The sequence below is a fragment of the Mobula birostris genome, chromosome 10, assembly GCF_030028105.1.
Source record: "Mobula birostris isolate sMobBir1 chromosome 10, sMobBir1.hap1, whole genome shotgun sequence".
Classification (NCBI taxonomy): domain Eukaryota; kingdom Metazoa; phylum Chordata; class Chondrichthyes; order Myliobatiformes; family Myliobatidae; genus Mobula; species Mobula birostris.
The window spans coordinates 108,616,031-108,643,811 of record NC_092379.1 but is presented as its reverse complement, the minus strand read 5'-3'; the positions used below and the strand labels follow the sequence as shown (position 1 = coordinate 108,643,811).

The window sequence follows — 27,781 nt, the reverse complement described above, 5'->3', positions numbered from 1 at the left end:
CCAATGAAGTTGCGTGAGGCTACAGATAGATGTCAGGGGTTAAAGGTGAAAGGTGAAATATTCAAAGGGAACATGAGGGAGAACTTTTTCACTCAGAGGGTGTGAGCTGACAGAGCATGTTGTGGATTCAGGGTCAATTTCAACATTTAAGAGAAATGTGTGGCTGGGAGGTGTATGGAGGGCTATGGTCTGGGTGCAGGTCAATGGGACTGGGCAGGTTAATGGTTCAGCACACACTGGATGGGCTGAAGGGCCTGTTTCTGAACTGTAGTGTTCTATGACTCTAGGTAAATATGGATATCTTATGGGTAAAGGAGGATAAGGGTGTTTAAGCACAAATTGTGAAAACATTGAGCCATTTTTAGAAGCAGTTGATATGTGAAGATACAGTCAGTATGTAGAGAATGAGAAGATTTACCAAAGATGATCAAAAATGATGTGGACAGAGTCTCATAACAGGCAGGAATGCAGTGTAGAATGTAGGTTCTACTCTAGCATTTCACCTGTATCAACAGATTGTGCCTGTGTTTGATAAACACTACACAGAGGAAGAAGCTATTGCTCATTTTGTTTGCACAGTAAAGAGTACCTTTCTCTTCCATGTGCTTACTTTTTTCCTTCCTGCCTGTATGTTATAACTGGAACATTAGTTGTTTTCATGTTTAATGCAACCAGGTAAAAAATTATGTGTACCTTTTCTGATTCTATTTCAATACTGCATAAAAATAACATTGTGGCTGTTATACCATCATTGAAGTGTACTAACTAATGGATAATACAGAGCGTACAAAGCTCTTAGATGTACTGATGGAGATACAAGAGAGTGCAGGTGAAACAAGCTGCGGGAGAAGGACTGGCAGTATCTGTGGGGGGAAAGGTGAGGAGGAGCAATTGTCGATGTTAAAGCCTTGGGATGGTGAATTAAACTGGCAGGTAACTGGAATCTCAGGCTTACTCCTGCGAAGTGATCATCCAACCTGCAGTTAGCTTCTCCACTCTAGAGGGGACCGTAGTGAATAATAAATGCAGAAAATGCCAGTTGATGGGGTGGGGGGGGTGGCGGGGGTAGTAGACTTGGATGACAGATTGAACTGGGGAGTCGTGAAGGAATGAACTCAATGAATAAAAGTGGGGGAGAGAGAATTGTTCCAGGTACAAGCTCAGTCTCCTTTCATACCTGAGTATCTTGAATGTTTCTAATTTTGATTCAGGTTTCTCATGGGGATATTGCTTTAGCTGACCTAATCTACCAACTTGGTGAACGTACTCATAAACTGGCCAACAGACAGAATTCAGTTTTATTTTTTTTTCCTTACAGGAGAAACAATCACTTCCTTGGTGAATGACAATGAAACAAGAGGAGATGGTGAGGGATTAATTATGAAAAGCTTGCATGACTTCTAACTCTGTTGAATACTGTTGTCTTCTACAATGGCATTCTTACTGATGAATTTGGAAATGGTATCTGAAATGTGTAAGGTTTTTTCATTTCAAGAAATCATTCAGAACCACCATTGAAATAACATTAAGAAATTATTAAATGAGATCACATCTCAAACCTATATATATTTATTTTCTTCTGATCTGAATACACAATAGACATTTCAGTGGCAGACTATTTTAATGGTATAAACTTCCTAATAGTAAAGTATTTAGGGCTTGGCAGCATTCCCGAGCCATTGATATACAATGTGTTTTCCACCTTTTTAGAGGCTTGCATTTTGTTTGAAATATGTTCATGGTCTTCAGCTGCTGTAGCCCATCCACTTCAAGCTCGGATGTGTTGTGCATTCAGGGATGCTCTTCTGCACACCACTGCTGTAACGTGTCGTTATTTGAGTTACTGGTGCCTTCCTGTCAGCTTATACCAATCCGGCCATTCTCCTTTGACCTCTTTCAACAACAAGGCATTTTCGCCCACACAACTGGTGTTCACTGGATGTATTGCTTTGTTTTTCGCACCATTCTCTAGAGATTGTTGTGTGTGAAAAGCCCAGGGGTTCAGCAATATCTGAGATATTCAAACAACCGTGTCTGGCATCAACAATCATTCCACAGTCAAAGTCACCTTGGTCACATTTTTTCCCCATTCTGATATTTGGTCTGAACAACAACCGAACCTTCTGACCATATCTGCATGATTTTATGCATTGAGTTGCTGCTACATGATTGGCTGATTAGACATTTGCATTAACGAGCAGGTGTACAGGTCTACCTAAAACAGTGGTACACAATAAAGAAATAATTCTCAATTTCGCCAATTATTGGTGACTAGGTAATGGGTTGGAATGACTTCCCAGCATGTCACAGACTGACATGAGGAATAGAACCATGTTTTTGTGCGTCTCGAGTGAACTGGATATATCTCAGTCATTAATTTACATTATTTGGGCACGTGACGAGTTTAAAAGTACTGCCTGTTAATTAATACAGAACTCTCCCTGCAACATTTTCATATGATGTAATCTGACCTTTCCGGATCATTTTTCTAAAATTATATGATGAGAGGAGCAGAGTTAACAACATTATTGATCGTGTCTGATACAAGTTGTTGGTCTAGCCCTGTTCTGTCTTTTTTTTTGGTTTTTCTTTCTCGTTTTCCTTTGGGTTTTTTTTTGTTTATATTTTTTTTTCTTTTTATTTCTTTGTTAATGTTTAATCTCATTATGAGTTTGGAAGTCTTTTATTTCTATGTTACTTAAAATTCATTTTATATATGCTGATGAACATTTATCCGATCTCTTTGTACCAACTTTGTTATTGAGTTTATAATTTTGAAAAACTAATAAAAAGATTTAAAAAGAAAAAGAACTCTCCCAAGGCAACTTTCCTGCATTTGGCTTTTGTTTTGTAATTTATTGATCTAGAAATAACAGCCGCTAACAGAATGGTCAAATTTCTTCCACTCCCTTTGTTGGAAAAGTTGATGTATTTCCAAACCATTGACGTGATGACCTTCAACCCAATATTCCGTCTGTACAGACGGCATTGTAAGAAAACAATGGATGTTCCTACTATCCCGTAATATGTTTTCTTGTGAGAATTGCACCCTTAATGAGCTCAATTTAACTGTATGATAGGTCTTTGAAAACAATTTCAGGTAGTAACCTATTAAGGTTCAAAATAAACTTATTATCAAAGTGTGTATATATATATATATATATATATATATATATTAGTGACGTTACCATAAACTACCTTGGGATCCATTTTCTTGCAGGCGTTTACAAGGAAAATGAGAAATGTAATTAAAATTTATGAGAAACTATACATAGCACTTAAGATTATTTAATGCCATTTCCTGTATACAAGTGTAAATGAGAACAAAATAATTGTTACTCTGGATCCGAAGCAGCACAAAAAAAAACCTGACAGAGGATAAAGAGCACAATAATAATAAAAACACAATAAATATAAATACATAAGAAAGCTTATATATCCAAGACAAAGGCAAAGACTGACAACTTCCAATGTGCAATATGCAAAAATAAGACAGACTGTGAAAATAATAATAATACTGAGAACTGAGTTGTAAGGAGTCCTTGGAGGTGAGTTTGTAGATCGTAGAATCAGTTCAGTCAGAGCGCCTGAAGTTATCCACTTCAGTTCAGGATCCTGAACTGTTCCTGAAACTGACAGTATAGGACTTAGGGCTTCTGTATCTCCTGCTCAAAGATAGTCGTGAGAAGAGGGCATGGTCTGGGTGGTGGGGGTCTTTGATGAAGGATGTTGCTTTCCTGTGGCAGCACTCCATGTAAATGTACTCAACAGTGGGGAGGCCTTTGCCTGTGGTGGACTGGTCTATATCCCCTGCTTTCTGGAGTACACTTTGTATAGTGTATACACTTCTGGTATCCTGCTGTGTTGAAACTTTGTCATTAAATGCTTCGTTTTCTGACGGATTATTTTACTCCACATTTAGTGGAAGTTGCACCTTTTCCTTGTGATATTCTCCATGTGCGCTAATATCCTCCCATATCCTAAAGATGTGCTGGAGGTTAAATTTGCCGTAGTAAATTTCTGTTGGTGTAGGAAGTGGATGGAGAATCAGGGGAGAATTAGTGTCCATCAATTGATGCTAAACATTATGAAGTAATGTGAAGTTTATACAAAGTGCGTTAGCTTCAGGAATTCAGATTGACTTTAATACTATAATAAATAATCCCTTTTGCTAGATTCCAGAGTTAGGATTTGATACAGATATTACAGTGGCGTTGTTAAAGTAAGTTATGGTTTTCATTAATTAAAATATGCTTTTTAAATGTTTAAATTACTTCCTTTGTCAGTAATGCTTCTCTGGGCAATTGGCTAAAGAGAACCACAGAATCTGGCAATAGTTATGGATCATTGAGTTAGGCGGAGTTACTAGGCCTTAAGAGAAAGAAGCACTTAACATCACTGTAAGTAGTGACAGAAACAATGGCTTGAACTGCATAGTTGAGCTTTTCTACTCCTTTATACATGATTTCAGACAGTCAACTCTATTATCTTCTTTTTCTTTTAATGCCAACACTGTGATATTTTAAAAGAAATATTGATCATTCATGGATGAGACTCAGCCACCTCCATCATGGGCACAACTCTCCTTACCGTCAAAGGCATCTTCAAAGGCTAGTGTCTCAAGAAAGATATAGCCATTGCTGAGGACCCACACCATCTGAGACGTGCCTACTTGTTACCACCTTTGGGGAGAAGACACAAGAGCCTGAAGATCCAGGAACAGCTTCTTCCTTTCTGCCAATCAGGCCCCCAAATGGTTCGCAGACCCATGAACATTAACTTGTTATTCCTTTTTTTCTGCACTATTTATTATTTTTTGTAATTCATAGTAATTCCAAGTCTTTGCCTTCTACTGTTGCTGCAAAACAATGAATTTCAAGTCATATAAGTCAGTAATAAAAATTCTCATTCAGATGTCTTGGCCTCTAAACTGGTTCTTTGATGTGGTTAGTGTTAAGGGTTACGTACAAGCTAATATGTAAAGATATACAGTAAAGTCATGTGCACAGTTCATTGTGCTGAACGTCCTTGCTTGATGCCTGAAAGGGTTTTTGTATATTAACGCCAGCTTTCTTTATTCCCCAGGTAATATTCAATTACCAACTGATGACAAGCCACCTGTAATAAAGACTCCAGTCCTGGAGCATGCCAGGGTGAAGGAGCTGAGCAAGTCTGTTCCCATGCTGATGCCTGAGGTATGAAATATAATTGTGAATAGGTGGTATACATTGAAATAACATCATGAAGGATCCCACCCATCCTGCTAATCGACTGTTTGCCCAACTCCCATTGGGGAAGAGGAAAGCACCATCGTGTCAGAACCACTAAACTCAAAAGCTGTTACTCCCCCAAGTCAGCAACTGCACCCATTAAACCCACTCCACTATCCCTATATACTCATCAGCCACTCCTCTCCACAGCCCCTCAGCACCCTTCATCCCTCCATGCATTTCTACTTTACACTTACACTTCACACTTCAAATCTCCAGTGACACGGTCACTGTCTAACTGTGTTTTCGTATGTCCTGCTGTTACCTACAAGAGTTCCTCTTGCTAAGAGTTACCTTGTAAATTTATCATTCCCTGTCAGAGTCACCTTATGTATAGATATTCTTGCACCTAGCGCCAATTTATGTAAAATACAATCAGCCGATGTATATCAGCTAATTTTATGTATGAAAAGAGCATACTCAAACGATTACTTATACTTTGTGTTTTATAGAATTGCTCTTATATTTATATTTCTTGTGTGTTTTTTGCTTTTTTTATTGTGTTTTTTATACTTATTGTGTTTTTTTAAATGCTACATCAGATCCAGAGTAACAATCATTTCGTTCTCCTTTACACTTGTGTACAGAAGAATGACGATAAATAGTCTTGAATCTTGAGGGAATTGCTGGTGCCATAAATGAATGGATGGAATTAAGACCTCCAGAAAATCCTGAGCAGTAAAAGTTGAGGGAATTAACATCACCAATTCAAAATTAACCTGCCTACCCCAATCCCTGTGTTACAATTGTTTCTCTTCAACTACTATAAAGCATTGCCTACTTAAGGAAAGTCGGATTTTTAATACAGAACTTCAAATCATGTAAATTCTTACAAATTCACAACTGTTCGGTGTGAGGTGACTGAGCATATCGCTCTTGAAACAACTGTTCAAGTCTGAATTCTATTCACAATTTATTCCATTTCTTGACGACAAACTTGTGCTTCTAAGCATGGGGCAACTACTTTGAACAATGAAGTCGTTGTGACCAACATGAAAAATTACATCATTATTTGAGAATTTTAGATGACTTCATCTTGCGATACTAGTTCTCTTAATTTCTCACACTTATTCATTGACACCAGACGAATGTTATTGAAGTCCATCATGACTTCACCTGATTCTCCCGGAGCTTTGAGATGCAGTGAGCATGTGCTACAGTTTGCCTTGCTGGTGATGGGCTGGATAACCATTTGATTATTATCATAAGGTTTGAATATTAAACACATACTATCCTGAAAAATATATTTTTACCCTATTCCATGTCACCTAACGCTTGTGCGACAACATTTAGAGTCATAGACATTGACCACACAGAAACAGGCCTTTTGGCCCATCTAGTCCATGCCAACCTGATCTAGTCCATCTACCTAGCCTATCTGTACCCTGGCCTTCCATACCTCTCTAATCCATGTACCTACCCAAACTTTTCTTAAATATTAGAATTGATCCCGCATCTATCAATGGCATTGGCAGCGCACTCCACACTTGCCCCACCTTCTGCATGAAGAAGCTCCCCCCCCCTCAGATCCCCCCCATAAATCAGCTAAATTTAATTAACGTTGTTTGTTAATATTTACTGTGTGCAATCGCCACTTCTGACTTTCCAAACACTGTCACCCAAAAAAATGCTTTTTATCTTCAGCTATTTAAAATCTAATATTTAAATGTTATTTCCATTGCTGGGTAGCTCTGCTCCATGTCCAACTTCCAGACAGCGCTAATTGTTTATGAGACAATAAAAAAGATGTCCATTTATCTACTCAGCTGGCTGGCAAATAGTTAACTGGTAATTGAACAGGTTTCTACTAACATGTTGGCTACTATCATAGACTAATCTAGATAACCAACTCTGCCATAGAGTAGTGTTTAGCGTGATGCTATCATAGCCAGGGGCATCAGGGTTCGGAGTTCAATTCCATTGCCATCTGTAATGAGATTGATCAGCCTTCCTGTGAGTGCATGTACTGCTTAGTAGGTTAATTGGACATTGCAAATTGTTCTGTGATTAGACGAGGGTTAAATCAGAGGGTTGCTGGGCAGGGTAGCTCATTGGGCCAGAAAGGCCTGTTCCAAACTCTATCTTTAAATTAAATAAGTATAAATAAGCAGTTACTCCGTAAGACACAGGAACAAGACTTAGGCCATTCAGTCCATCAAGTCTGCTCCACCATTTGATCATGGCTGATTCATCTGTATCAAACCTGTTCTACTGCCTTCTCCCCGTAACCATTGACACCCTTACTAATCGAGTTAGGTTCATGTGGACCATAGTTCCCATCTAAGCTAGTCTCATTTGCTTACATTTTACCCCAACAGTAAATAACTTGGTTTGCAGATGGAAATAAATAATCAGTGTGTGAAATTGTGCTTGTGACAAAGGATCTTGCAGATTCGCTATGATTTCTATTTGAAAGAATATTGAGCTCCTTTATTCAACTGGTCTGTCGGTCTGTCTTGTTTTGTCAGAGTGAATCTGATTCGGCCTCCGAGATCAGCTTCAACATTGGATGGCACAGGAAGACACCCAGCGATGCCAGCCATTCTTCAGATATGGCATCGGTTTCTTCGGTAGGAATTTATCCATACAAAATCTTGACGTGTTCTAACCCTGTTTATTGAAATCTGCACACAATTATTCTAACGTAGACTGTATATGCGCTCTTGAACCACAAAAGGTCAGAAACTTTTTCTTTAGTCTGGGTGTCTAATCTTGCAATACAGCCCTTATCCTCAGGAGTTCTGGTTTGCTTTGTTGGCTGCTCATACTGTATATTGTTTACTACGTATTTTGGTGGTGGAATACACCTGAATGCCAGTATTCCTTCGACTTTGAAGTTTAGTTGTTACCACAAGCCGAAGAACAGTTAATTACATGCAGAGAAATTTGCGCCATACTGCTTGGTTACCTGCCTCGCCACTGAATGGGATTTTCACGGTAGGTCTCCTCCGGATAAAACAGAGCAGACTGCAAGTTCCAACCTGAGGGTGCAGTTGAAAGGAAAAAGAACCGTTTACAAAGGAAAAGTTGTTGTTCTTTTGATAATCAGTTGCCCCATGAAGAACAAGAGCTGGACAATCGCCCTTATGGTGCAGCTGATGTAATGAAGTGTGTGCCCAGAGCCTCTTGTGGGTGATGTTCAAATGGTGACCATGGTGGAGGGATTCTGCAAGTCATCATTTGTTTGCTATTTTTCTGTGACTCCTCGGTGTATAATTTTAATATTGCAGTATGCGCTTTCCTGTAGTTCTAATCATGAGCTGATCATACCTGCAAAGTAATGTATGTACTGAAGCAGCCAATATTAAGTTGGCTAGTGATGCCTGGCATGTTTGTGTAAATAGCTTGTGTTGATAGACAGTTTGCTGGATGTCCAGCTGTGCAGCAATGACCCTTGTTGAGTGCATTCGCCCATCTCTCCCTGCTATCCCACTTTTCTAAAGGCCTGAGACTGATGGACTCTGGTGAAGGACCTGACAAATACTCCTGTAGGTTGTTGGCGTAGGAGGTAAGCTGGGGGAGATTTTGATCACATCTTAATGCAAAGGTTTTAAATCTTCAGACTATCACACCTACACAAGATTATTTTTAGTATCCACCCCCAGCTCCACAGAAATAGACAGACTTTGTTTGTTTCTTCAGCTTCTGTATGTTACACGTATACGAAAGAATTATTGCCTTGAAATTAACTCACACAACACTGTTACAACAGTTAGCTTAACCTGGATTAAGTTTTGTTTGTGCCCATTTCCAGGTGAAATTCTAGACCAGTGATGTAGGTTCTGCACTGAACCTACGTGGGATGATCAAATTTCCCATATAAGAAAGAAAAAGAAAGAAAGATTAGCTTCATTTGTACATGTACATTGAAATGTGTTACTTCAAACTGAATCCGTGAGGATTATGCTTAGCAGCCCACCAGTGCTGCCACACATAGCAAGCCCACAACTCACGAACCCGTGTCCATATGTTTTTTTGGGAAGTGGGAGCAAACTGGAGCACTCTGAGGAAACCCACGTAGACTGTGGTGGGAATTGAACTCTGGTCTTACGGCTGGCTAACCACTCATCTACCGTGCTGCTCTACCATGGTGTCATTCCGCAGGAACTTCAACCGTGGAGTCACGGAGTTGTAGGGCACAGAAGTAGACTTCTTGTCCATTATGTTTACGCTGACCGTGAACCCTGTGTATAAAAATTCCGACCCTCAGTCCCATTCTGACATCTTGGTCCATGATCTCCTGTTGTGCCAAGATGAGGCCACCCTCAGGGTGGAGGAGCAACACCTTGTATTCCATCTGGGTAGCCACCAACATGATGGCATGAATATCAATATCAGAAAAAAAATCCCTCCCCTACCCCTCTTCCTCTGTTCCCCATTCTGGCCTTTTACCTCTTCTTACCTGCCTATCAATTTCCCCTGGTCCCCTCCTCCTTCCCTTTCTTCTATAGTCCACTCTTCTCTCCTGTCAGATTCCTTCCTCTCCAGCCCTTTACCTTTCCCACCCACCAGCTTTCACCTGTCACCTTCCAGCTAGCCTCCTTCCCTACCCTTACCTTCTTATGCTGGCATCTTCTCCTTTTCCTTTCAGTACTGAAGAACGGTCTTAGCTCAAAACGCCGACTGTTTATTAATTTTCATAGATGCTGCCTGCCCTGCTGAGTTCCTCCAGCATTTTCTGTGTGTTTCTTTGGATTTCCAGCATCTACAGACTTCTTCATGTTTATAATTACATATCCTTCCCTGTCCTGTCAAGTTTTTTTGGGGGGGGAATGAGTTTCTGGGAAAAATGAGGAAAGTGCAGGATGGATATATTCCAAAAACAAAGAAATACTCAAATAGCAAAATAATACAACCATGGCTGACAAGGGAAGTCAAAGATAATGTAAAAACAAAAGAGAAGGCATACGACAAACCAAAAATTAGCAGGAAAATAGAGGATTGGGATGCTTCTAAAAACCTACAGAGAGCAACTAAAAGAAACGTTAGGAGGGAACAATAAAATATGAAAACAAGTTAGTAAACAATATCAAAGTGGGTAGCAACAGCTTTTTCAAATATCTAAAAAAGATAAAAAGGGAGATGAAAGTCGATGCAGGACCACTAGAAAATGAGGCTGGAGAAATAATAACGGGAGGCAAGGAACTAAATGAGTATTTAGCATCAGTCTTCACTGTGAAAGATACCAGCAGTGTGCCAGATGTCGAAGGGTGTGGGAAGAGAAGTGAGTGCAGTTACCATTACAGGGGAGAAAACTGCTCAAAAGTCTGAAAGACCTAAGGGTGCATAAGTCACCCAGACCAGATGAGCTACGCCCTAGGGTTCTGAAAGAGGTAGTGGTAGAGATTGTGGAGGCATTAGTAATGATCTTTCAAAAATCATTGGACTTTGGCATGGTGCCAGAGGACTGGAAAGTTGCAATTGTCACTCCACTGATATGATGCAAATGAATACTGATATGATGCACTTCTAGAAATAACAATATATTTAATGCCATTTTCAGGTAAGTGGAAGCATCATGAGTGTTTACAGTGCTGACTTTGGAAGCATTGTGAACAGTTTTGGGCTCCTCATCTAAGAAAAGATGTGCTGGCACTGAAGAGGGTTCAGGGGAGGTTCACAAAGATGATTCTGGGAATTAAAGGATTATCATAGAAGGAATGTTTGATAACTCTGGGTCTGTACTTGCTGGAAATTAAAAGGATGAAGGGGATCTCAATGAAACCATCTGAATATTGAAAGGCTTAGAGAGAGCAAATGTGGAAAGGAGTTTCCCATGTTGGGAGAGTCTAGGACAAGAGGGCACAGCCTAAGGGTGGAGGGACGTTCATTTAAGACAGAGATGCGGAGAAATTTCTTTAGCCCATGGGTGGTAAATTTGTGGATTTGTTACCTCAGGCAGCTGTGGAGGCCAGGACATTGGGTGCATTTAAGGCAGAGCTTGATAGGTTCTTAATTGGACATGGCATCAAAGGTTACGGGAGAAGGCCAGGGAGTGGGGCTGAGAATGGGAAAAAAATGTTCAGCTATGATTGAATGACAGAGCAGAATTGATGGGCTAAATGGCCTAATTCTGCTCCTATGTCTTATGGTCTTGTAGTTTAATTTTTTTTACTGTTGCTGACACCTCCACCTCACCTAGCAGCTCCTTCAGCTACTGTTTGCTTGAACAATTTAGTACTCAGAACCACCTCTATCTTACCTTAAACCAGTGCCCTCTAATTTTAGACATCTGCACCATGGGAAACAGACACTGGCTATCTACCCCATCTCTGCCTCTCATAATTTATACAGCTCTGGCATGTCACCCCTCGCTCTCCCTCACTTCAGGGAAAGAAAACTCAGCCTGTCCTGCTATCCAGGCAACATTCTTGTCAATACTTTCTGCACGCTCTCTAGGGTAACCACATCCTGATGCAGGCACCCATCGTGGGGCATTACCAGGGAAGGATGGTCTTAAGCCTGCAGTGGCAAACTGGGATCCCCGTGAGGAAGTAGAGAGATTTACCTAAATCCCATTCCCTGCCCACTCTTGAATGTTCTGGTCTCCTTACTGATTCTGCTTGCAGGTTATGATCTGCCATCACCCCTGCCAATTCCCAAACCCTGTATTTGGCTGCCACTCCACACTGATGCCATTAGGCTAGGGTTAAATCGGGGATTGCTGGGCAGCACAGCTCGAAGGGCTGCAAGGGCCTTCTTCATGCTGTATCTCAATAAATAAATAGATGGATGAATAACTATTAATACAATAGAACTGGGTTGCATTGTAATATGCCAGTTGAAAAGCTGCAGGTGCTGTAAACCTGAAACAAAACAGAGTCCTGGAAACTCGAGACGGTCAAGCAGCATCCATGGAGAGAGAAACTTCCCTAAGCGCTAGGTTTTGCCCCCACCTCAGGCTGTAGTCACAACGGGGCTTTGGCCAACCTCGCACACTTGGTGTTGGGAGAAGGGTGCTGGCTGCCGCATTGTCAAATCTGAGGTCTCAATTGTGGGCAATGAGCTGCATTATGTCAGTGTCATTTCAATGTATCCTTCGGGTTCTTTGGGGTTTCTGAGTAGTTGTGTGTGTGTGTGCTGTATCGAGTAGTACTGTACAGCTTTCTGCAGGGCGCCCCTGCCCTCAGGTTCTCAGTTATTTCTGGCTGCATCATCATGTGCTTGTTTTCTTAACTTGGCATGTGAAGATACAGAAACTGCAACTTATATCCTGAGTGTTTTGTACTGATTTCAAAAATTAGAAGAACCTTTTTTTATACTGTTGATAAAGCAAAGCTTGATTATTTACTAAGTATTCTGTTAGTTACCAAAGAATATTTATGTTTCCAGATAAACATTTATTTAAGCTTGCAGTTGCTTCCTGTGGTTGATCATTTGAGGAGTTTAACAGTTTTGTAGATCTAAGAATAGATCTCTTTGTACCAATTCATTGTATCAGCTATTTCTTGTAACCTTTACAAATAAATCTAGTCTGAATACTGATATGATGTACTTCTAGAAATAACAATATATTTAATGCCACTTTCAGGTGAGTGGAAGCATCATGAGTGTTTACAGTGCTGACTTTGGAAGTATTGATGCCCAGGGGTCAGTTCAGTTTGCCTTGGATTATAATGAGAAGAACAAGGAGTTCCAAATCTATGTGGGTCAATGTAAGGACCTGGCAGTGGTGGATGAGAAGAAGGGACGAACTGATGCGTAAGTAGACTTTGTTTTTCAATGCTTTCCCTCTGTTCCTCTTCCTCTCATGTCACTGTTTTAAAAACTCCCCTGACATTATGGCATTAATCACACCCATGACATTACAGGAAAGATACTGACATGGATACGGAATGGTTGACAGGCAGGAATCAGCGAGGGGGAATAAAAAAGACCTTTTCTGGTTGGCTGCCGGTAACTCGTGGTGTTCCTCAGGGGTCAATATTGAGACCGCTACTTTTCACATTGTTTGCCAGTGATTTAGATAATGGAATCGATAGCTTTGTGGCAAAGTTTGCAGATGATATGTAAATAGGTGGAGGGGTAGGTAGTGCTGAGGAAGCAATACAATCGCAACAGGACTTAAGACAAATTGGAAGAATGGGCAAAAAGTGACGGATGGAATACAGTGTTGGGAAATGTATGATAATGCACTTTAGTAAAAGGAACAATAGTGCAGACTATTACCTAAATGGGGAGAAGGTTCAAACATCAGAGGTGTAGAGGGACTTAGGAGTCTTCGTGCAAGAACCCCGGAAGGTTAATTTGCAGGTTGAGTCAGTGGTAAAGAAGGCAAATGCAATGTTGGCATTTATTTCAAGGGGAATAGAATATAAAAGCAAGGAGATAATGCTGAGCCTTTATAAGACACAAATCAGGCTGCACTTAGAGTATTGTCAACAGTTTTAAGCCCCATATCTAAGAAAGGATATGTTGTCATTCGAGAGAGTCCAGAGGAGGTTCACAAAGATGATTCCAGGAATGAAGAGGTGAATATATGAGGAGCATTTGGCAGTTTTGGGGGGATCTAATTGAAATCTACCAAATGCTGAAAGGACTAGATAGGGTGGATGTAGAGAGGATGTTTCCTATGGTGGAGGTATTCAGAACTAGAGTGCATAGCCTCAAAACTGAGGGTTGATCCTTTAGAATAGAGGCAGGGAGGAAATGTTTTACTAGAGAACAGTAAATCTGTGCAATGGTCTGCCACAGACTGTGGTGGAGGCCAAGTCCATGGATGTATTTAAGGCGGAAGTAGATAGCTTCCTGATTGGTCAGGGCATCAAAAGATATGGCGAGAAGGCAGGTGTATGGGGTTGAATGGGATCCAGGATCAGTCATGATGGAATGGTGGAGCAGACTTGATGGGCTGAATGGCCTAATTCTGCTCCTGTGTGTTATAGTCTTATGGAGAGAAAAACAATCTGTACTGGAGTGGCTGAACTCCCCTTCTCAGTTTTAGATTTTAACACAAACCTCTACCACATTTATTTCAACACACACACAATGCTGGAGGAACTCAGCATGCCAAGCAGCATCTATGGAAAAGAGTGCAGTCGACGTTTCAGGCCGAGATCCTTCATGAGGACCGGATTAAAAGATATGGAGTCAGAGGCCTGAAATGTCGACTGTACTCTTCCTAGATGCTGCCTGGCCTGCTGCGTTCCTCCAGCATTTTGTGTGTGTTGCTTGGCTTTCCAGCATCTGCAGACTTTCTCTTGTTTGTGATTGGGCCATATTTATTGCTTTATACTTTTATGCTTACTGTTCCTCCCTCACTGACACAATTCACATGAGTCCTTTACTATATGATGGACAAGGGAACCATCCTGCATTACTTCAACAAAAATCCTGGGCTCCTTTGGAAGTTTAGTTGCACCATTTCCCTTCCTCTCTCAACGAGACACTCATAACAAGCCTGGCACTTTCCGAAGCTACAGTTACTCATATTTAACACGTGGGCTCATAGTTTTAAAAAATCATCTAAATGCTTATTATTTATGTAAAGTAATAGTTTTGGAAAGTAGTGTAAATCATGTGATAGGGAATCCATGATTCGTTTTAAAATTCATTAAAAACTTTGCCTAAGTAACTTCTGAAACTTAATGCTATCTCTTGCTCGTGTGTGTGTGTGTGTGTGTGTGTGTGTGAGTGTGTTTAAATATATGCATACGTGCATATATCCCTTAAGGAGGACACACATTGAGGCCACATGTAGACTGGATATGTTTCATTTCACTGTGATTACCTAATATGAAACAGTGAAAAATGCATTTAATGTGAGCATGGAAATATTAAAGAAGATGTACAGGGTAAGTTTATTTTTACACAGAGAGGTAGGTGCCTAGAACAGACTGCTGGGGTAGTGAAAGAAGCAGATGTGAAATAATTGATATCATTCAAAACATTTAAAAATGCTGTACTTTATTGTAAATTGCAGAGTTGAGAAGTGTTGTTTTGACTCATTACAGGTATGTAAAGACCTACTTGCTTCCAGATAAGGCACGCATGGGCAAGAGGAAAACCTCTGTCAAGAAGAGAAACACTAATCCAATCTACAATGAAATACTGAAGGTATGATGGCACCTGAGCACTCAAAATGCTGGAGGAACTCAGCTAGTCAGGCAGCATCTACAGAGAGGAGGAACAAAGAGTCAACATTTTGGGCTGAAACCCTTCATCAGAGTTTGTTGGATGAGATAGTTGGGTTTTAGAGGAGGTTATCCGCATTCTGATAAGATTTACCAATTACATTTAACATATTTAATTTAATTTGCCCTCCTGCCAATAGATGTTAATTCTTGATCTCAAATTCTTCATATGCCATTGGTGTGGTCATTCCTATTCCACCAATAGTATAGTGATATTTCCTTCAGATTAGATGAAATTGTAATTTAACTCAGAAAGTGGCCAGAGCGTGAGTGGGCCAGTGAAGGAGTGGAGCTTTGAGGCTTTGACTCGAGAGATTCTGGCAGTTTTGGCAGTTGGTCTGTGCAATCAAGTCAATCAAGATTTGAATAGATCAGCAGAAAGCTGTTGATTAGACAATCAAGATTTGAATAGCTCAGACTCAGCAGAAAGCAGCTGATTGGGCAGTCGAGGTCAGGAGACCAAACATTTTGAAAAGCTCAAATAGATAAATAGAGGGGTAGCTCAAGCAAAGCAGCCAGAGCGTGAGTGGGCCAGTGAAGGAATAGAGCTTTGAGGCTTTGACTCGAAGAGGCGGAGGACAAGCTAGCTCACAGTTAGTTTTTACAATGTCTCCTGAGACGGTGATGTGCCTCTCATGTGAGAAGTGGCAGCCTTGGGGGAACTCCCCTCTCCCGCAGAGTCACATCTGCCAGAAGTGCATACGGCTGGGCGATCTGGAAGACCATGTAAGGAATCTGGAGCAGCAGCTGGATGACCTTCGACTCATAAGGGAGAATGAGGCAGACATAGATGAGAGCTACAGGGAGGTAGTCACACCTAGGCTGTCGGAAGCAGGTCGTTAGGTGACAGTCAGAGGGGGGAAAGCGAAGGTGAGCAGACAGGTAGTGCAGAGCACCCCTGTAGACATTCACCTGAATAATAAGTTTACTGTCCTGGATACTGTTGGCGGGGACGACTGATCAGGTGTAAGCCACGGTGGCAGGGCCTCCGGCATTGAGTCTGACCCTGTGGTGCAGAAGGGTGGGACGGAGAAGAGGAGAGCTGTCGTCATTGCAGACTCTGTAGTCAGGGGAGCAGACGGGAGATTTTGTGGACGTGAGAAGGACACCCACATGGTTTGTTGCCTCCTGGGTGCCAGGGTCTGGGATGTCTCTGACCGGGTACACGACATCCTGGTACGAGAGGAAAAGCAACCAGAAGTCGTGATACATGTTGGGACCAACGACATAGGCAGGAAGAGGGATGAGGTCCTGAAGTGTGAGTTTCGGGAACTAGGCAGAAGGCTGAAGAACAGGACCTCAAGGGTGACGTTCTCAGGATTGCTGCCAGTGCTACGTGACAGAGATGGTAAGAATTGGAGGAGATGGCAGCTGAATGCGTGGCTGAGGAGTTGGTGCAGGGAGCGGGGTTTTAGATTTTTAGATCATTGGGATCTCTTCTGGGGAAGGTGGGACCTGTACAGATTGGATGGGTTGCACCTGAACTCGAGGGGGAGCAATATTTTTGCAGGTAGGTTTGCTAGCATGGTTCAGGAGGGTTTAAACTAATTTGCGAGGGGGATGGGACCCAGAGCGATAGAGCAGTGAAAGAAGTGCATGGAGTAAAGCCAGATCTAACATACAGAGAGGCTTTGAGGAAAGAGCAGAATAAACGGTGTAAAGACAGTAAGGTAGAAGGGCTGAAGTGTGTGTACCTCAATGCAAGAAGCATCAGGAACAAAGGTGATGAACTGAGAGCTTGGATACATACATGGAATTATGATGTAGTGGCCATTACAGAGACTTGGTGGCACCAGGGCAGGAATGCATTCTCAATATTCCTGGATTTCAGTGCTTTAAAAGGGATAGAGAGGGTGGAAAAAGGGGAGGAGGGGTGGCATTACTGGTCAGGGATACTATTACAGCTACAGAAAGGGTGGGTAATGTAGCAGGATCCTCTTTTGAGTCAATATGGGTGGAAGTCAGGAACAGGAAGGGAGCAGTTACTCTACTGGGGGTATTCTATAGGCCCCCTGGTAGCAGCAGAGATACAGAGGAGCAGATTGGGAGGCAGATTTTGAAAAGGTGCAAAAATAACAGGGTTGTTATCATGGGTGACTTTAACTTCCCTAATATTGATTGGCACCTAATTAGTTCCAAGGCTTTAGATGGGGCAGAATTTGTTAAGTGTGTCCAGGATGGATTCCTGTCACAGTATGTGGACAGGCCGACCAGGGGGAATGCCATACTAGATCTAGTACTAGGTAATGAACCGGGTCAGGTCACAGATCTCTCAGTGGGTGAGCATCTGGGGGACAGTGACCACCGCTCCCTGGCCTTTATAATTATCATGGAAAAGGATAGAATCAGAGAGGACAGGAAAATTTTTAATTGGGGAAAGCCAAATTATGAGGCTATAAGGCTAGAACTTGCAGATGTGAATTGGGATGATGTTTTTGCAGAGAAATGTGCTATGGACATGTGGTCGATGTTTAGAGATCTTTTGCGGGATGTAAGGGATAAATTTGTCCCGGTGAGGAAGATAAAGAATGGTAGGGTGAAGGAACCATGGGTGACAAGTGAGGTGGAAAATCTAGTCAGGTGAAAGAAGGCGGCATACATGAGCTTTAGGAAGCAAGGATCAGATGGGTCTATTGAGGAATATAGGGAAGCAAGAAAGGAGCTTAAGAAGGGGCTGAGAAGAGCAAGAAGGGGGCATGAGAAGGCCTTGGCGAGTAGGGTAAAGGAAAACCCCAAGGCATTCTTCAATTATGTGAAGAAAAAAAGGATGACAGGAGTGAAGGTGGGACCGATCAGAGATAAAGGTGGGAAGATGTTCCTGGAGGCTGTGGAAGTGAGCAGGTCCTCAGTGAATACTTCTCTTCGGTATTCACCAATGAGAGGGAACTTGATGATGGTGAGGACAATATGAGTGAGGTTGATGTTCTGGAGCATGTTGATATTAAGGGAGAGGAGGTGTTGGAGTTGTTAAAATACATTAGGACAGATAAGTCCCCGGGGCCTGACGGAATATTCCCCAGGCTGCTCCACGAGGCGAGAGAAGAGATTGCTGAGCCTCTGGCTAGGATCTTTATGTCCTCGTTGTCCATGGGAATGGTACCGGAGGTTTGGAAGGAGGCAAGTGTTGTTCCCTTGGTCAAAAAAGGTAGTAAGGGATAGTCCGGGTAATTATAGACCAGTGAGCCTTACGTCTGTAGTGGGGAAAGCTGTTGGAAAAGATTCTTAGAGATAGGATCTATAGGCATTTAGAGAATCATGGTCTGATCAGGGACAGTCAGCATGGCTTTGTGAAGGGCAGATCGTGTCTAACAAGCCTGATAGAGTTCTTTGAGGAGGTGACCAGGCATATAGATGAGGGTAGTGCAGTGGATGTGATATATATGGATTTTAGTAAGGCATTTGACAAGGTTCCACACGGTAGGCTTATTCAGCAAGTCAGAAGGCATGGGATCCAGGGAAGTTTGGCCAGGTGGATTCAGAATTGGCTTGCCTGCAGAAGGCAGAGGGTGGTGGTGGAGGGAGTACATTCAGATTGGAGGATTATGACTAGTGGTGTCCCACAAGGATCTGTTCTGGGACCTCTACTTTTTGTGATTTTTATTAACGACCTGGATGTGGGGTTAGAAGGGTGGGTTGGCAAATTTGCAGACGACACAAAGGTTGGTGGTGTTGTAGATAGTGCAGAGGATTGTCAAAGATTGCAGAGGGACATTGATAGGATGCAGGAGTGGGCTGAGAAGTGGCAGATGGAGTTCAACCTGGAGAAGTGTGAGGTGGTACACTTTGGAAGGACAAACTCCAAGGCAGAGTACAAAGTAAATGGCAGGATACTTGGTAGTGTGGAGGAGCAGAGGGATCTGGGGGTACATGTCCATAGATCCCTGAAAGTTGCCTCACAGGTGGATAGGGTAGTTAAGAAAGCTTATGGGGTGTTAGCTTTCATAAGTCAAGGGATAGAGTTTAAGAGTCGCGATGTAATGATGCAGCTCTATAAAACTCTGGTTAGGCCACACTTGGAGTACTGTGTCCAGTTCTGGTCACCTCACTACAGGAAGGATGTGGAAGCATTGGAAAGGGTACAGAGGAGATTTACCAGGATGCTGCCTGGTTTAGAGAGTATGCATTATGATCAGAGATTAAGGGAGCTAGGGCTTTACTCTTTGGAGAGAAGGAAGATGAGAGGAGACATGATAGAGGTGTACAAGATAATAAGAGGAATATATAGAGTGGATAGCCAGCGCCTCTTCCCCAGGGCACCACTGCTCAATACAAGAGGACCTGGCTTTAAGGTAAGGGGTGAGAAGTTCAAGGGGGATATTAGAGGAAGGTTTTTCACTCAGAGAGTGGTTGGTGTGTGGAATGCACTGCCTGAGTCAGTGGTGGCGGCAGATACACTAGTGAAGTTTAAGAGACTACTAGATGGGTATATGGAGGAATCTAAGGTGGGGGCTTATATGGGAGGCAGGGTTTGGGGGTCAGCACAACATTGTGGGCTGAAGGGCCTGTACTGTGCTGTACTATTCTATGTTCTATAAGATTTGATTAGATGATTTTATGCTCGGAGCCTGTTTACCAGGCAGAAGGTGAAAGCTTCTCTATCCATTTACATACAACAGCTGACTTGGAATATTTGAGCTAGAACTGAATCTTGATGCCAAATGCAACACCTTGGAAAAAGTTTACAATGCATTTTACATGTTGGGATGCTCCAACATTCCAAAATTAATCTTTTGTCCCTGTGTTTTAGGCAAGTGTCTCCAAGCTTCTATGAAGAGCATTCGAATTAATATCTGGTTAATCTGCTATCTAGTCATATCCACTTAAGTGATATGCATAATGGACAATTCACTGAGGAAGATGAAACGCTTTAATTTACTACATCAGCAACCTACTGGGTGAATAATTGGGTTTTTATACAATTGTTTTTTTTTCCCACTAACAGTATAGAATCGAGAAGAGTGTTCTCCTGATCCAGAGACTTAATTTGTCTGTCTGGCATAATGACACACTGGGCCGGAATAGTTTTCTGGGAGAGGTGGATCTGGACTTGGCCAGTTGGGATTGGAGTAATCGAGAGCTAAACTGGTATCTTCTAAAATCGAGGGTAAGTAACATAAAATGTTATTTCTGCCTCTAAACCTATGGTTTACCTATCTCCGCCAGCATTTTAGGAGAAGTGTGAGTTATCACCAGCAGCGGTTGTGAGGATATAATGTTCCTCTGATTGAAAATTGTAGAGGTCTTTCAAAATCCAAACTTGGCCACTTTATTGGGTATACCCGTACACCTGCTCATCAATGCAAATATCTAGTCAGCCAATTATATGGCAGCATAAAAGCATGCAGACATGGTCAAGAGGTTCAGTTGTTTAGACCAAACATCAGAATGGGGGGAAATGTGACCTAAGTGACTTTGATCATGGAACGATTATTGGTGCCAGATGGGATGGTTTGAGTATCTCTAAACTTCCTGTTCTCTTGGGATTTTCATAGTCTCTAGAGTATAGAGTATACATTTAGAATGACAAAAATGGTTCAAGATGATAGGAAGGCCACAAAAACTCAAATAACCACGCATTACAACAGTGATGTGCAGAAATGCATCTCTGAATACACATCATGTTGAACCTTGAAGTGGATGGGCTACAGCAGCAGAAGACCAGGAACGTACACTTACCTGGTGTATGTTGCACAACCTCAGCACAGAATGCAAAGTGTAGTGCTTTTTCCTAATCTTAATCTTTAATCTTTTAATTAACTGCCGATATTTAAAACGTAGCTTTTAAAATGATCTTTTAATATGTTAAAATCCTTTTGCATTTTCCAGAGAAAGGATTCTATCAGACTTCCCCTCAGATCTCCCTCTTGGCACTTATCCTTGCCAGCAGAACAAGTGCTACACCTGTCCCTACACCTCTTCCCTCACTACTATTCAGGGTCCCTACACCTCTTCCCTCACTACTATTCAGGGTGTCAAACAGTCCTTCCAGTTGAGGCAACACCTCACCTGTGAGTCTCTAGGTCATCTATTGTATCCAGTGCTCCTGATGTGGCCTCCTGTATATCGGTGAGTCCCAACGTAAATTGGGAGACCGCTTTGCTGAGCACCTATGCTGTCTGCCAGAAAAAGCAGGATCTCCCAGTGGCCACCCATTTTACTTCCACTTCCCATTTCCTTTCCAACACATCAGTCCATGACCTCTTCTACTGTTGTGTTGAGGCTACACTCAGGTTGGAGGAGCCTGATGGCACGGATGTCGATTTCCCGAACTTCCAGTAATGCCCATCCCCCTTCACCATTCCCCATTCTCTCTCTCACCTTGTCTTCTTATCTGCCCATCACCTCCCTCTGGTGCTCCTCCCCCCCCTTTTTCTTTCTTCCATGGTGTTCTGTCCTCTCCTATCAGATTTCCCTTGCTCCAGCCCTGTATCTCATTTACCAATTGACTCCCCAGCTCTTTACTTCACCCCTCTCCCCTCCAGGTTTCACCTTGTTGCTTCCTTCCCTCCCCCAACCCTCTTACTGTGGATCTCAGCCCAAACCATTGACTGTACTCTACCTCAGATGCTGCCTGGCCTGCTGTGTTCCTCCAGCACTGTGTCTGTTATGTGAGATGCTAGTTTTTCTAATGATTGTCAAATGAGAAAGTCCCCAACTGAACTAATCGCTTTTAATAAATTATTGACTTTCTTTTGCAGATTCCTGCAGTGGGAGTTGGAGTCGACCACAGAGGAGAAATAAACCTTGCCATCAAATACATCCCAGTGGGCACCTTAGGTAACCATTGATGTTACTTCAAAATTGCCTCTAAATATTTCCAGCACAATGCCTGATGTTTCTCTTTCCTGTTTAGTTCAAATCTCTCTTGCAACAATAGTTACTGATTTATCAGTATTATTTTACAACTTGAGAGTGTGGTGGGCAGAGCTTTTTTTTATATCAGAATCCTTTATTATCGCCAAGTACGTGGACACATACAGGGAACTTGATGCCGGTTTCCCTGAGCTCTCGCTGTACAGAATCAAAAAGCAAACAAAACAATAGTGCAAATAATCGTGAACTATATACAATGAAGTATACCTGTGTACGTGCAGGTGGACTTGGTTTATAATAAACTAAAATTCAAGTGTTCATAAGACTGATGGCGTACGGAAAGAAAATGTTCTTGTACCTATTTGTCCTGGCATACAGTGATCTAAAGCGCCTACTTGAAGGAAGATGTTGGAACAGGTGATGTCCAGGGTGTGATGGGTCTACAATGATGCTGCTTGCTCGCTTCCTGACTCTAGATGCATATAAGTCCTGGATCGAGGGCAGCTTCACACCAATAATCCTTTCCGCAGCCCCGACGGTTCTTTGGAGCCTATTCTTGTCTAGTTTAGTAGCTGATCCTCTCTCCCTTTATTATCTGTTTCCTCCCTCTTCTGCTGGAGAATGTGGAGTCTCTGTAATATTAATAATATTATAGATTATAGCTAAATATAAAATTATATATTTTCATTTGTAAGTTTCAGCCCAATTTTCTACAAAATATTTCACTTTGCCCTGAGTACACCTTTTCTACAAATTGGTCTCATGGCCCTTGATAGTTCTTCACTGACTCACCAGCTTTGAAGATGCACAAACATGGTGTAGTTTTGTAGGTTTAACTTGGAGTAAAGCAATTTTATGCTCATTTCTGGATTTCTTAGAGCCCTGTGGGAAATTCAACCTAGATCTTCCTGTGAAGTTTTTGTTAGAATTAGAAATGTTGTTCTTGCACAAAGCTTCTCTGGTGATATCAGAAATAGCCTGGAATTGTCGCCCTGTCACAACCGGATTTAAAATGTGTGGGAAAGTCTTTCCAGAGTAGCAGTAGTGGAAGGATTTGGATTTAAGTGATAACTATGCAGCTTGCCTCGCATGTGAGTGGGTAGTTGAACTGAAGGAAGTGTTGGGAGAATTAGTTATAGAGAGAACTTGTGGTGCAATGGAAGCACCATAGACTCATTGAGCCAAATTACTTCCTTCTATGGTGTAATGAAATATGGAAAGCCATATTTCTGGTAAATAATGCAGAAATACATCTTACGATGTAAGTATTACCCATGGAGTAATACATCTCTAATCTCTTAATTAAATTTGCTGATGACACTCCACTGATTCGCCTTATCTCAAATAATGCCGTGAGATATTCACCAATGTAAGTAATACCGATTGGATTAACACAACTCCAATCTGCTAATTAAATTTGCTGACAGTACTATATGGATTGGCCTTATCTCAAATAATAACGAGGCAGCCTACGGAGAGGAAGTCACCCTGACACAGTGGTGTCAAGAAAACAACCTCTCCCTCAATGTCACAAAAACAAAGGAGCTGGTTGTGAACTACGGGAGGAATGGAGACAGGCTAACTCCCATTGACATCAATGCAGCTGGGGTTGAGACGGTGAACAGCTTTACGTTCCTCGGGATACACATCACCGAGGATCTCATATGGTCTGTACATACTGGTTGTGTGGTGAAAAAAGCACAACAGTGCTTTTGAAGAAGTTTGACATGAGTCCTCAAGTCCTAAGGACTTTCTACAGAGGCTCAGTTGAGAGCATCCTGCCTGGCTGTATCACTGCCTGGTATGGGAACTGTACTTCCCTCAATCACAGGACTCTGCAGAGAGTGATGCGGACAGCCCAGCTCATCTGTAGATGTGAACTTTCCACTATCCAAGAAATTTAAAGAGACAGGTGCATAAAAAGGGCCCAAAGTATCAATGGAGACCCAAGTCACCGCAACCTCAAACTGTTCCAGTTGCTACCATCCGGAAACTGTACCACAGCATAAAAGCCAGGACCAACAGGCTCCGGGACAGCTTCTTCCATCAGGCCATCAGACTGATTAATTCATGCTGACACAATTGTATTTCTGTGCTATGTTGACTATCCTGTTGTACATTCTATTTATTACAAATTACTATAAATTTCACATTGCACGTTTAGATGGAGATGTAGCGTAAATATTTTTGCTCCTCATGTATATGAAGGATGTAAGTAATAAAGCCAATCCAATTCAATTGGATACCGTGTTCTTGAGAAGTTTCTGCTCATCTGGTTGGAGAAAACGGCGAGGATCATTGTTACTGGGGTCTGTTTTCTTTTCTGGTGAACAGTGTGATGTAGGTTGGTGGCACAATGATTGAACTGTAGAATAATAGAAAATGTATGACATAGGAAGAGCCGATTTGGGCCAATATATGTGTATTGGTGAACTTGGAGAACATGAATTTTGTCTAGAATCCTGTTACAGTGAGTCAAGGAGAACTTTGGTCTGATTAACTACAGGGGCCCAAGAACACTTCTCCATATTTCTTCACTTCCTGCTCGTGTAGCTTTAATTCACAGGCTATATAACAATTTTAGAATTTGTAATGAAAGACTCATTTTCATTTTTATGTCATTTATTAAGGCACTGGGGACCCCCCTACTGGAGAGGTGCACATCTGGATGAAAAATGCCAGGGACTTGCCACAGCTGCGATCGTCAGGAGTAGACTCATTTGTGAAATGGTACTTCCAACAGTTATATCCATATCATTCACACTACCACCTTAAATTCTGCAAACAGATTAGCCTGATATTTTGTAACCTATTTCAAGCTTTAATCCTAGATAAACATAATTGCTTTATCCTACTCCCTTATTTTATGTTAAATAAGAAAGAGCGTGAGTTTCTGGTCTGCAAATTTCGGATTGAGTTGCGCCTTTTGTTTAATGTCCTTAATTATGTCTCCCCTAGCTACGTGCTCCCTGACACAAGTAAGAAGAGCTACCAGAAGACCCGGATTGTGAAAAAAGACATCAATCCAGTTTATAACCATACTATTGTATATGATGGTTTCAGAACAGAGGATCTTAAGGAAGTTTGTGTTGAACTGACAGTCTGGGACCATGAAAAGCTGACCAATCATTTTCTGGGGGGACTCCGGCTGGGCCTTGGTACAGGTAAATATGGACCCCCAAACAATACCCACCAGTCAATCGCCATTTTACCTCTCACCATCCATTCATCTGCACTGGTATGCAATTCTGTTTTGTTCCCCGGCTGTACCACACTCCTATTTGAGACGGGCTTCCCACCCACACACACATACCCACAGACCAAGTCCAGAGAGGCTGGCATCTTCCAGCACAGAACGGAGTACTCGGCAGCACACTCCTACCCTGAGACTGTGCAGTGCCTGTCATTGTAACATGACAGCACACTGTTTGAATTTGTTGGTTTTAAATCTATATTGTTTTTCTTTGCCAATTGCTTTACAAGGAAAGTGCAGTTTTGCCTTGCACATTTTGTACAAAAGTATTTGTGTTGGCCATCCTGCTGTTCTTTCTTTTAATTATCTAATGGAGTTGAGATTTAATACGACATTAGTGTTTCAACAGGGGTGCTGTTGCAGTCTGGCGGATTGACCTCTACCTTGCCGAGACCAGACAGCAACTCCTGGACATCACCTCTTACCTGCTCCTTGAAGAAGAATGGGGGGTGGGGTTGAACTGGCCTCTACCTTGCTGAAGCCAGGTAGCAACTCTCAGACATACCCTCTTACCCACGCCTTGAAGAGGAGCCCATTCTGGACTGTCAGAAAATTGTCTCCGACACCATCGCAACTCTGGAGAACTCCCGTCAGGGCCACCATACTCATAGTTCCCTTACCCTGCACTGCTCACCTCTACCTCCTACCCAAGATCCACAAACCTGACTGTCCAAGTAAACATTGTTTCTGCCTGCTCCTGCCACACTGATGTCCACATACCTTGACTCCATTCTATCCCCCTTGGTTCAGTCCCTTTTCACCTACATCTACAACACTTCACATGCTCTTGATTCCCTTGACAACTTCCAATTCCGTGGCCCTGACCGCCTCATTTTCAGATGGATGTCCGGTCCCTCTACACTTCTATTCCCCATCAAGAAGCCCTTAAAGCTCACCGCTCTCCTCTGTCTGGCAAAACTGGTCCTCATCCTCAACAATTTCTCCTTCTGCTCTTCCCACTGTCTCCAGACTCAAAGGCACCTGCATGGGCCTCAGCGATGCCTGCCTTTTCATTGGCTACAAAGAATTGTTTATGTCCCAAGCCTTCTCCGGTAATGGTCCCCAACTATTCCTTCGCTACATTGACAACTGCATTGCTGAGCTCGTCAGCTTCATCAACTTTACTTCCGATTTCTGCCCTGCCCTTAAATTCATTTGGTGCACTTCTGACATCTCCCCCTCTTTTCTCAATCTCTCTCTGTCCATCTCTGAAGACAAACTGTTCACCAACATCTTTTCTAAGCCTACTGGCACCCACAGCTATCTTGACTATTCTCTTCCTACCCTGTCACCTGTTAAAAAAACATTCCCTTTTATCAGTTCTTTTGTCTCCACCCCCTCTGTTCCCAGGATGAGGCTTTCCTTTCCAGGACATGAGAGATGTCCGCCTTCTTCAAATTAAGGAGTTTCCCTTCCTCCACCGATGATGCTGCCCTGACCCACATCTCCTCCATTTCCCAGACATTCACGCTCACCCAATTTTCCCACTGGCTTTACAGGGAGAGAGTTTCTCTTGTCCTCACCTACCATCCCATGAACCTCTGCATCCAACATCACTCTCTGCAGCCTCTGCCATCTCCAAAGGGATCCCACCACCAATGACATTTTTAACAGACCCCATCCCTCTCTACTAATCTCCCTCCTGGCACTTATCCCGGCAAGGAGCCAAAGTGCTATATCTGTCCATTCACCCCCTTCCTTACCTCCATTCAGCACTCCAAACAGTCCTTCCGGGTGAGGCAACACTTCACCTGCAAATCTGTTGGGATCGTCCATTATATCCAGTGCTCCTGATGCAGCCTCCTATACATTGGTGAAACCTGCCATAAATTGGGGGATTACTTTGTCAAGCACCTCCCCTCCAACTTGCAAAAGTAGAATTTCTTGGTGGCCAACCATTTTAATTCCGATTCTCATTCCAACACGTTGGTCCACGGCCTTCTCTTGAGCCACGATGAGGCCACTCTCAGGGTGGAGTAACACCATCTCATATTCCATCTGGGTAGCCTCCAAACTGATGGCATGAGCATTGACTTCTCCTTCCAGTTTAAAAAAAATCCCTTCCTCCTTGTTCTATTCTCCACTCTAGCCTCTTATCTCTTCTCACCTACCCCCTTCTTCCCTTTCTCACATGGTCCACACTCCACTCTTATTAGATTCTTTGTCCAGCCCTTCACCTTTCCTACCCACATGGCTTCACCTATCACCTTCCAGCTATCCTTCTCCCCCTCCCCCAACTTCTTTCTTCTGCCACCTTCCCCCTTCCTTTCTCATTATGAAGAAGGATCTTGGGCTGAAACGTTGTCTGTTTA

General features: G+C 42.4%; 1 protein-coding gene across 4 annotated transcripts in view; it reads left to right on the top strand.

The window, feature by feature from the left end:
- The window catches only part of LOC140204240 (synaptotagmin-like protein 2), a 115,165-nt gene that overhangs the window by 83,705 nt on the left and 3,679 nt on the right, over nucleotides 1–27,781 (top strand). For all 4 annotated transcript variants that reach the window (XM_072270786.1, XM_072270783.1, XM_072270784.1 and 1 more), the window contains exons 11-19: nucleotides 1,319–1,366; nucleotides 5,086–5,195; nucleotides 7,739–7,840; nucleotides 12,802–12,971; nucleotides 15,224–15,326; nucleotides 20,346–20,507; nucleotides 22,102–22,180; nucleotides 24,847–24,946; nucleotides 25,175–25,380. In XM_072270786.1, the coding sequence (XP_072126887.1) occupies nucleotides 1,319–1,366; nucleotides 5,086–5,195; nucleotides 7,739–7,840; nucleotides 12,802–12,971; nucleotides 15,224–15,326; nucleotides 20,346–20,507; nucleotides 22,102–22,180; nucleotides 24,847–24,946; nucleotides 25,175–25,380 (1,080 nt within the window). The remainder of the gene's footprint in view (nucleotides 1–1,318; nucleotides 1,367–5,085; nucleotides 5,196–7,738; nucleotides 7,841–12,801; nucleotides 12,972–15,223; nucleotides 15,327–20,345; nucleotides 20,508–22,101; nucleotides 22,181–24,846; nucleotides 24,947–25,174; nucleotides 25,381–27,781) is intronic.